This window comes from Maylandia zebra, linkage group LG15 (genome assembly GCF_041146795.1).
Source record: "Maylandia zebra isolate NMK-2024a linkage group LG15, Mzebra_GT3a, whole genome shotgun sequence".
Classification (NCBI taxonomy): Eukaryota; Metazoa; Chordata; class Actinopteri; order Cichliformes; family Cichlidae; genus Maylandia; species Maylandia zebra.
Genome location: NC_135181.1, coordinates 14,737,609 through 14,748,763, shown reverse-complemented (window position 1 = coordinate 14,748,763; position 11,155 = coordinate 14,737,609). Strand labels below are relative to the sequence as shown.

At 41.1% G+C, this 11,155-nt stretch overlaps 1 protein-coding gene across 2 annotated transcripts; it reads right to left on the bottom strand.

Annotated features, from left to right (window-relative positions):
• Positions 1 to 3,721: 3,721 nt before the first annotated feature.
• On the bottom strand, positions 3,722 to 11,134 carry opn8c (opsin 8, group member c). Of its 2 annotated transcripts, XM_076873980.1 has the most exons (4): positions 9,138 to 11,134; positions 7,636 to 7,929; positions 7,182 to 7,513; positions 3,722 to 4,967 (listed from the first exon to the last, which is right to left on the bottom strand). In XM_076873980.1, the coding sequence occupies exons 1-4, from the start codon at positions 9,238 to 9,240 to the stop codon at positions 4,482 to 4,484; spliced, it is 1,215 nt and encodes a 404-aa protein (XP_076730095.1). In that variant the 5' UTR covers positions 9,241 to 11,134; the 3' UTR covers positions 3,722 to 4,481. The 2 variants fall into 2 exon arrangements, with proteins under 2 accessions (XP_076730095.1, XP_076730094.1); XM_076873979.1 differs by lacking the exon at positions 9,138 to 11,134 and having other exon boundaries at positions 7,636 to 9,030.
• Between the last annotated feature and the right edge of the window lie 21 nt (positions 11,135 to 11,155).

Below are 11,155 nucleotides of genomic sequence, written 5' to 3'. Positions count from 1 at the left end.
GTTCAAAAAGTTTTACGAATAACAGGGCTCTCATCCCCTAGCCCTAATTACTGGCGATGTAACACTAACTGAATTCTGTTGGGCTGTTTCTACCACCTTCGCACATCTACAGACTGCAGACTCTGACTTTTTTGCACAATAGCTCCAGTGCAGTCAAATTAGATGCAGGGTGTCTGTGAACAGCAGTTTTCAAGTCCTCCCACAGGTGCTCAACAGGATTTAAGTCGGGCTGTATGTTTAAGGTCAAACCTCCTCCCCATTCTCAAGTCTTTTGCAGCCTTTAATAGGTTTTCTTCCAGGTTTGCCCCGTGTTTACATCCATCCATCTTTCCATCAGCTCTGAGCAGCTTCCCTTTCCCTGCAGGAGAAAAGTGTGCCCACAGCATGATGCTGCCACCACCATGTTTTACAGCTGGGATTGTGTTTTCAAATCAATGTACAGTTTTGCATAAAGGCCCAAAGATTCAATTTTGGTCTCATCTGACCAGGGCACCTTTGCTGTGTCCCCTTCATGGCTTGTGGCAGACTTCTTATGGCTTTCTTTCAACAATGGCCTCTGTCTTGACGCTCTTCTATAACAGCCAGATTTGGGGAGTCCAGATTTTCCCACCTGTTAACGTGGGCCTCTTGGCTGCTTCTCTGATTAAAGCTCTTTGATTGGCCTGCCAGTTTACTGTAGGTGGCCTGCCATATCTTAGTGTTAAAAGCTTGAGATATGGTTTTGCACTTTTTTCCTACGTACTGTATGCTAACAGCCCCGTTCACGCAGTTTATTTTTTCATTTTGCCCTCACTCAGCACTGAAATCTCAAACCTTCCTACTATGGGTCACAGACAGAAATCTCTTTATTACACCTGTCCTGCAAGAAAACACAAGCTCCAGAAACTCCAGAATTAATTTATCAGCAGGGAAACATTCACACAAACAAACAAACAGGACCTTTGCCTTTCTGTAAAGATTTTGAGCTGGCCACGATCCTGGAGGACTCTGTTTAGTCCTGTTTGGAAAAGTTTCCATGCAGTTATCAAAAGCTCAGCATGTGGCCAATTCAGAGGAGGCCTCTGTTTTCATGACTGGTTTGATCTTTCCTGTCTGCTGGCAGTGATGGGCTTGTTCTAAGAATGTACTAATTTAGTCCATTTAAAAAGTTTTACAGTTTATTGGGTTTTTTTTTTAAATGGTATAAATTGTGAATACATGTGTAAGAGTATCACATTCGAATCAAATTAAAAGTAATACATGATTGATGATGTGTTTAAATATACTAGTGTGCAAAAATGATTAAACACAGAAACAGAATGTACCAAAAAGAAACAAAAACAGTAGATTGGAGCAAAGACGGGACTATATATGAGCACACTGAGGTGAAATTAAACCAAAACAACACACAGAAAAATAACCATCCATCCATTTTCTTAAATGCTTCAATTGAGGGTCACAGGTGGGCTGGATTCGTACACCCTGGACAGGTCGTCAGTCGTCAGAGATGATAACATTCATACTTAAGGCCACTTTAGAATCACCAATTAACCTAACAAGTCTGCATTTGAAGTACCTGGAGAGAGCCGCGCAGTGGATTCGAACCCACGACCTTGTTGGTGTGAGTCAACAGTGCTAACCACTGCAACAAAGAGCAAATGATTAACACGGAGGTGCGACGACATTTAAACGAAGGCAGAGAGAGAAACATGAAAGCCAACAAATATAAGCAAGTGCATTGCAAAAAGCTATGATAGCTAAGCATTCAAAGCATTTTCTGGTGAGTGTTTGGCGTCATTGTAATATTCCAGATGAAGACCAGCGAGATGCAATTAAGCTCTCCTGCTGATTTGGATGATGAGGGAAACACTGAGCTGCTTTGTGGCTCATCAATGCGGCCTATTGTCAAGAGAGGTTACATCATCGCCAGCACATAAACAAAGACCGGCTACACATCTCACTGCTCATCTTCAAAGAGCTTTGATAGAAACACAGAGTCCAGGATTTTGGTGCTTTGGTACACTAAGACAGAAATGTCGCCCTCTTGGTCACGTTCAGTCCGTTTGTTTTTTCTGTGCATGTGTGTGTAAAGCGCCTTGAGGTGACTTTTGTTGTGATTTGGCGCTATATAAATAAAATTGAATTGAATTGTTTGTGCATGCATGTAACTTCACACACACACAAAATCTGTGGGAAACTGTTTGGCGGTCTGCACAAGCATCAAATGTCAAAGCCTCTGCAAAAAGCTTGATTAGCATACCTGCAAGCTGATCGTGCATGACTTTGATAATTATCCTTTTTTTTTTTTTTATAGAAGCAGTAACTGTTTTTAGACCATTCTGTGAGACGGGAACAAACTGTAAACAGCAAACAGTTGCTCATTTACACTGGAAGGTCAATGTGTATCCTCTCATAGCTCAGCTTTTGCGCTACAGGAAATAATACATCTGCTGTGCTTCACTATGCTGTGAAATTTCAGTTGTTTAGAGACACATTTACACAAAAATCAAGGCACCACAAGTCATTTGAGGAAGTGCCTCTATAAGCTTTCTAAACCCCAGGAGCTCTAGACAAATCGTTTAGCCACTGATCACCATTTCAGAAGCTATTAAGTTATTAGACAAGCATTAAGACACGAGACGAAGCCTCGCATTTCTGCTCTGTGAGGAAACTTTATTGCTTTGGTTCATGCAGCTGTTGTACCCTCAGACAGCTGCATGGTCTGAATAAAAATGCGAGAATCCTGAGAGATTTTGAAAATAATTACAATGAGAATAGACCGGTTTGGAGCCTTTTTCTCAGTTAAGATGGATCTGGTCTTGTATTAATGTTTCTCATTAATTTCCAGACACTTCAGCTACACTTAAATGTGAATGAATAAGCTTGATAATGAGATAATAAAATGTCAAGGAAGGGTGCGTTTATTTTAAATATGCGACACGAATGGCGTCACTGAAGATCAGAGTTCCCATGTTTAGTATTTAGTTTGCGCTCTTTGGGCTTTAGGTAGGGCTTCTGTGAGGATCAGACTCGGCCTTTGAACCAGTAAATAATCATGTCTGGTTGGAGTTTTTCCATCTCATAACTTCCTAATATTTCTTTGTTGAACTGTTCTTTTGCTAAAGTCATCCCAGCCGTCTTATTCTTTGAGGTTATGGATTTTTCGCTCCTTCACACCAGTTCTTTTTAAAATAGTTGTCAAGGATTTGTGTTGTTCATCTTTAAAGTAACCTTCTCACATGCTCTATTCACAGTTTTGTGGTCCAGTCTTTGTCAACCGATTTGAACAACAATTTTGATTTTTGTACTTCCGATCAATTATTCTGTTGTACTGCAGACGCACAGAGTCAGTCCCTTTTAAATTATTAATGGCACCCAATAATGATTAGTTTTTATAATCAAGGCTTTGTTGTTGTTGTCGTCATTCAGAGGTATTATTACATTTCCACACTGATGAAGTGATTTATTTATTTCAGAAGAAAATATTTAACTAAATAAAAAACAATTTAACTGGGTTTCCCCAGTTGTGATGAAATTTCGTGGCACAGTCTGGGCTGACAAATCATCACCGCTTTCCCCAGAAGTTAGCTGTTAGTGTGGCAACATAGGGATTAAAACACTGATGATGAATCATTTATATTAAGACGTGCCTAAAAAACCCACAACAATGGCCACTATGCCAAGAAACAATATTTCATAATGAAAAAGAAAAAAAAAAAAAAAAAAAACAGGTTTTGAGTTGTTTTATAAGTTTATTAAAAATGAAACACTGAAATGTCCAAATTACATAAATGTTCAAAGACTGCAAGTCTCGTTTTAAAAAAATGAAATTCCAGTGTCAAGCTGAATTCCAGTTCGTCTGACGCCTGTGAACAGTCCTCACATGCTTTCTCTCTGAGTCGAAGTATTTGGACACACACTGGTCGAAATACGTTCTCACAGTCTCACGCATAAGTTACAAAATCAGCAAATGCAGTACAGAGCCTGCAAACGTATCACATGCAGGCAAGTTATTGTTTGAAAAAGAGGACAGCGACAAAGATACATTCACTGATTGTGTGTGAGTGTGTGTTCAAAACGTAGTCGTGCAGAACGGGCAGACTGGTCGCAGCTTTTCTCAAGAGCTGCTCATCCAAACAACACGAGTCAAGAAACGAGACAAAATAGCAAAAAAAAAAAAATATCTGTACAGTTTTGATGTGGTTTTTACCTCTTCAGCTTTCTTTACGATCAGTTAAGACCACATAGATGATGACATTTGGTAAAAGTTTCTTACTGTAAAACTTCCCCAACACACACAGAGTGGTGCAGGCTGCGGCCACTGCAGGGGAAACACTGGCAACACAGAATTAGCCCAAATATGTGAACTGCTCATCTCAGTGAACTCAAATGCAACACTACGTGGTACCCTGGCCCACGTGGGTTAGACTAATGGTTGTTGGGATACATGATGAAGTCAGCAATTTCTCAAACATTAGTGAAATGACTCCTAATTAATTTGTTTATATAGAGATAGGCATGGAGGCCCTGGCAGGTTTATTATTGGAGATGGTGGAGGCTTTCTTCGATGTGGAGCCCCAGCAGGTGTACACCAGCCTGTCGTGGTTGTTGCTGCTCTGCAGTACTTTGCGTTTATGTTTGCTTTGAGTTCCACCCTGAGACGAGCCCAATTTATTCTTTGGCTGGATCCTTGTTCCTGGAGCTGAATATGGAGCCTGATGGGCTGTGGTAACGTGGACCCCAACTCGGTTTCCTCCCAGCTTGTGGTAGGTTGAGAGAAGCAGCCGGTGGAGCTCCCGCTGGAAAGTCTTGTTGAAGTAGAAGTAGATGAATGGGTTGTAGATGTGGGAGCTTTTGGCGAAGAGGGCGGGAAACACGAAACCCTCCGGAGCCATGTACCGGTGCTCCTTGTGGAAAATGAAAAGGAAGGACACGACAGCGTAGGGAGCCCAGGCAATTACAAAACCCAAACTGATGCAGAAAAACATCTGGAAGGGGAAGCGACAGAGTAAAGAGGGTAAGTTAGTACACTGGAAACTAATCAGAGACCTGATGAATCATCTCTGACACACAAATAACTTGTTTCCTATGAAACGATCCATTTTCAAACAAAGCAAAGATCATGTGGTGCAGCAGACTGAATATTTCATGTCTACACTTTCCTAGTAACGGATCTCGTACGGTCATGTGAATATTGACGTGTTCAGGAAAAAATTATGGCACTAATTCTATTTTTAAAGCGACACGAGTTTCTTTTAAATATAACGATATTTTTGTTATTTTTACCTTCACTTTATCTTTTCCATCTCGTGTGGTTGGAATGAACCCATTTCCGTTCCCTTAAATATTAATAGAAAAAACATAGCAGAGGCAACTCCTCCCTACAACCTCTTGGTCATCTGGGCCTCACACTGTGTTCTGGGCCTCGTGGGCTCTCTCCTGGTACTCTGGATTTCTTGAATTTTTTTTCAAGGTCAGCTTTGACCTCGGGTGCTAATAGTGAAGGTCAAGGTCAAATGCTTAACCAACCTAGGTACTCGTATCCCCCAAGGTTTAGATTGTTGTAAAATACGAAGACAATCGATAAAAAATTGTGAGTAATATAAAGTTGGTTTGTTGTGACCTCGAGGGGATTTTCAGCAAATTTAAATCAGCTTGAGCTGTTATTGGTATCTACCATCACAAAGAAATGTGAAATCCTGTGGACAGTAGAGTGCTAACAAACACAAATAGACAAACGGAACTGATTACATCCTCCCTTCCATTCAGAGGAAGAATACATCGATTGATGTGGCTGAAATGTATCTGTGATAAACTGCAGGACAGTCAAACATTCAAAATCAAAGGTTCTACAGACAAAAGACAAGTCAAGTATAAAGTGTGACTCAACTTGGAGAGACAAGAGGCTCAAATGTTTAGTTCTGAGATAACGCTGGAGGCTCTTCTTCCAGCTTCAAAGTCTCTAACAGATACATGTCATTATCAGCTTTGTTCAAAACCCTGTTACATACCAAGATATGCTGTTGCCTTAAAACTCCAAGAAGATCTAAGTTTAGATCCGATCTCCAACCACAATAAAAATGCACAGAGGGCTAAATGAAAGCAATGAGTAATGACTGATGAGTAAAAGATGTGAATGCCTGTACGACCTTCACAATGCATTAGTACTGTGATACCTCTATAACTGATAAAGTCTGATCTAATGCCACGAGGTCAAAGTGAGAATTTTACAGAGAAAGGTTCGAAATTATAAAAGCTCCAAAACTTAAAGAAAGATGCTTCATTGCTTTCTTTATTACCTCCTTTAAGATACACTGGACCATCCCATATGAAAGGAAAGGAGATATAACTGGCAACTAGCATGTAAATACTAATTATTAGCCTGTTTTTCATTTAATGCCATACCCTGCTGTTGTAATATTCATGGTTCACACCCAGCCTGGTTTTGCTGCAGGCCTCTTCCTGTCAGGAGGGACTTCTTCCTTCCCACTGTCACCAGCTGCTAATATATTGCAGGGTTTTTACTTTGCAAGATAAAGCATATTGAGAAAACTCTATAAAGACAGTTTATTTAACTCTAATTCTTATAAAGTTTTTGCCTTGTGTGCCGAACATAGTTTTACATGTAAATGGAAAAAAAAATCTCTCTAATTTCTCTGGATCATCTGCCTCCATCTCCATCCTGCCTCTAGCATCCTCCTCTGTTACACCTCTGCACATCCTGCATCACTACATTCTTGAATCTTCTCTGTGGTGTTTCTCTTTTCCTCCTGCGTGCCACCTCCTTATTCAATATCCTTTGCTGCATGGTCACTTAATCATTTCCCCAGTGTGAATAGACAACATGAGCTGAGCTCAATATGAAAAGCATCTGGTTTCACTTTATAGGCTAGTATATATTAATTTTTCTTTAAAATTACAGGTGTGGTATTTGAGTGATGTTTTTCACGGGATATTCGGGTTGTTCTCTTTCATATGACCTGACTAGTTTGGTGTAGTTATCTGATGATGAGGCCAAGGATCAGTTATCAGGAAGAGACACGGGTGGTCATTTTTGGCACTATTCGAACACTGATGGAGAATTTCCTGTTGGTGTGCACCCAGCAGCAAATTCGAGCGCTGCCTGGACTGGATTCTCTCAACATTCTCAGTTCATGTGTGTTTGTCAAGTCTGCAGATATAATGTAAAGACTGAAGCTCACCATGGAGAGCCGCTTCTCAGCGCGGCGCAGGTTGTTGCGGATGCCCCTAGCAGACAGCAAGTAGGAGAAGCGGGACACCTTGTAGAGGATCCTGCACTGCGACACCACAATGAGGAGGACGGGAACCAGCGTGAAGCAGGCAAAGGAGCAGATGACATAGAAGGCATCCTTGGCAGAGGTGTGATAACCCTGCCAGGCGATTGTGCAGGACAGTCCGTAAGGCTCGGGGACGTACTCGCCCCAGCCGAACAGAGGGAAGCTGGACCACACTGTAGCAACCAGCCAGATAGCACAGCACAAGAGGCGGATGTTGGTTCCTTTCAGCCACACAGCTACAGCAAGAAGGCAAAAAAAAGGATAGAGACTGCAAGATTGGGGGCATTTGGGACATGAGTTACATGAAACTACTACTCTTAGCATCAAATTCTTATTAACTAACAACAACAGTCCTCACCGTAAGCCAAGCTGTAGCAGGTCTTTAGGTAGCGGATGATGCTGATGGCAGTGATGGTGAACATGCCGCACAAGCCGAAGATGTAGCAGCCGAAGCCGTAGTAAACGCACGTGATGTTTTCTCCCAGCCAGGCGTGGTGGAAGGAGGACAGGATGGCGAGCGGGTAGAAGCAGATGCAGCTGAGGAAGTCGACAACAGCCAGGTTGACGCACAGCAGCTCCGAGCCCACCATCTTCTTCCTCCTGAGGTAACAGATCACCAGCACCAGCCCATTCCCCATTACAGAGAGCAGAGCTGCACCGGGAAGAAGGTCAGAAGGAAACTGCTGCATTCGTTTAGCATTTGGCCTCTTTGGAAGCAACACTATTTTTATAATTGCTATGACCAAAATGTTAGCAAACATTTAGAAAGTTTTTGAGACAAAGCAAAAAATGTTTACATATTTTATACCTTCAAAAGGGCATCGTTATTACTTTAAAGTGAGCGTATCCCATGGAAAATGTTCCCATCAGATATGCCAATGTCAGTTTTACTTAAATAGCACATTTAATTACAGATAATGTCAATGTTGTTTAATATAAAGATAAAAACATAGGCTCACAATGATGCCTCAAGGCAATTTAAAAAAGCAATATAAAAGTATACATAAAAATAAAATACAACACACTTAAACTCTTAATGCCGAGGGTATCATATTTGATAACTGAGGCTTTCTGACTACATCAGTGCGATTTGTTTTCCCCTGAAAAAACAAAATAAATTCCACAAAACTCACATAAGCAAATACATTTTGATTTTTTCAGCCAAGATTCCTGTTTTGATCACTGTGTTTCAAGGACAACAAATAGGAACAATTTTTTTTGTTCTTGACTTTTTGGAGCAGCAACAAATATTTCCCTCTTATTTTGCGATATCCAGCTGTTAATATGAGTGTTGCTCATTAGTTTGAGAATCACCTGATGTCGGCAGATGTTGTATACTTGTGTGGAAAATCTAAGAAAACCATCTTTAGCAGAATAACCTTCTTATGGGCACTTTGCACTATTTGCCCAGCAGTCTGACATGCTAGGAGTTCATTTTTAGGTCGTACATATCAAAGTGAGAGCCACCATGCAGAATAACTGGATTATTGACGTCTTAGAGGCAAACCGAGCACACATTTATATGAGTGACAACACAATACAGGTTAAATCCTTACTTATAGTTACTGCTATTGCAATGCACACCTTCAGCGCTCCTAGTCAAGTGTAACTAGTTTAATGAGCGACTGAGCCCTGCAGACAAATAAAAGTCAAATATAAGATCTGAGAAGTTCACTGAAAACGAACCAATGGAAAGAAAAAGAAAATGAAATGATTAAAGTTTAAATACTTTATATTTAGTGGAAATTAAAGCACTTTTTATAACTTAAAGGCGTGAATTAAGCTTATCAAAAAAATAGTCAACAGCATTTTTGTTTTCCAGGTAAAGCAGAAATAGAGAGAACAGATAACTCAGCATACCGATGGAGAAGATGGCCAGTCCCACGCATATGTCAGCAGCTGGGGTCAGTTTGGAGGTGAAGGCGGAGGTGGTCCGGTTTCCATCAGAGGAGTTCAGAGGCATCGGTCGCTGCTGCTGGTGTTGCTGATGCTGCAGTGGCTGAAATCCAGTCCTGTCTGTCAAAGGGAGATGAGGCTGACTTTCTTTTATGCATGGGGTTCTGTCGCCATGGTAACTCAAGTGTGTGATGTCCGTCAAATACACTGAAGATGGGGATCCAGGAGCTCTATAGACAAGGACGTTATAAGGACTTTGGCTTAACTTGCAAATGCCACCACAATATCTCCAAGAGCCTGGGCTTTAACAGCCTAACTAGCTATTTTTCCATTTATTCTAAGGTATTATAGTTTAGTTTATTTTTAATCCTGCAATATTACGATTCCTTAACATTTTGTTGACTTCAACTTAAAACCACATCAGAGAGCCAGAAACTGCAGTTCCTCCAGCGGCCAGTTGAAGCTGGGTCTATAAGAGAGTCAGACTTCCACATTAAAAACAAAAAACTTAAGAGATTAGATGAACTTTTCACAGCGTGGTACAAAGACTGGTTTTCATTCTTTGTGGCTTATTTCTGCCCTCACAATAACTATAGAGAAGGTGGTGTTTTATAACTGAAGGTGGCATGGCTGCTTTCATTTCCACCTGTAGGTGGATCATCGCAAGCTGTGTTTATGCTGTGGTTCCTTTTGAAGTATTTTTAATGTGAGTTTTTTTTGACTAATATAGACCATCTGGGACATTTATGATTCTTTTTTGGTGAGTGAATATTAAGTGTTTTAGTAGTTTGGTGCATTAGTCACCCTCTCATCCAAATATGACACTTCTGGCCTCAAAAGACCAACATGTCACCATGCAGAGGTCAGAAACTGATAGGTGACGTCTAGAGATCTCAAAAACCTGCGCATGGCTCACACACTGTGAGCCCAATGCACAAAATTGTATTTGCTAAACTTTTCGGAAGATTAAGTGGATTACATGCAAGTGTACACTCCTGAAAGCTGTGTTGCAAAACCTGTTAAAACTAGGACCTGCTGTTTCAGCTGCTAAACGGAGATTCACTTGTGGTTCTTTTCGAGCCACACATTTCTTGGGAGACGTGTCCGTCACCTCATTTTGCACATTTTAATATGTAGACATGGTGAAGATGGCATGCTGAAGTTCAAACTGAGCATCAGAATTGGGAACAAAAGTGATATAAGTGACTTGTATGGTTGTCAGACAGCCTGCCCCAGACAACCATCTTTAGGCTTCACAGAAGATGGCCTAAAAAAATGAAAACATCCAGTGAGCAGCATTTCTCTGGGTGAAGATACCTTGTTGACGTCAGAGGAAAATGGCCAGACTGCTTTGAAGTGAGGAAAACTGAGTAACCCAAATAACCACTCACTCATCCAAGATGTGCAAAAGAGCATCTCTGAATGGACAATACGTCAAGTCTTGATGCAGATGGTGATTGCAGCAGGAGTGACACCCGGTGTGGGTTTCCTGTGTCAAGAAAAGGAAATTGAACTACAGTTCACATGGGCAACACAGAATTGGATAAATGCAAGCATGAAAGCATGGATCCATCAAGCCTTGTATCAACTGTTGATGGCGTAATAGTGGGGGGGGGGTTCATTTGCATGTCGGAGGCTACCTGGTTATTGTTGTTGACCCTGTCCACCCCTTTATGACCTCGGTGCAATCATGTTCTGATGCCTGCTTCACAAAGGTTAGAACAAACTTCTGGTGAGCTGATTTCATGAGCCCTTCAAACCAAAAACCAAGTATTTAAAACTTAATGATTCAGATAATTGATCTACATTTGAAAATCCTTAATTTTATGCTAAGTTCCCATGTATTTTCACTCCTGTGCAGCAATGCTGGTATAATAGCACCACATCAGGGCTGGTTCTGGTCCCCGAGCTGCACAATAGGAAGCATAATAATCGTCACTGTTGCTTATGGCAGGTCGAGGCACCATCTGCTGACCTCTATG

Excerpts from the sequence above, each read along its gene's own strand:
- opn8c (XM_076873979.1), bottom strand. The coding sequence starts at position 8,038 with ATGTTTGCTAACATTTTGGTCATAGCAATTATAAAAATAGTGTTGCTT. Across the intron at positions 7,514-7,635 it reads CTGCTACAGCTTGGCTTACG|CTGTGTGGCTGAAAGGAACC; the intron begins GTGAGGACTGTT and ends TTCTTGCTGTAG. Across the intron at positions 4,968-7,181 it reads CTGAGAAGCGGCTCTCCATG|ATGTTTTTCTGCATCAGTTT; the intron begins GTGAGCTTCAGT and ends TTCCCCTTCCAG.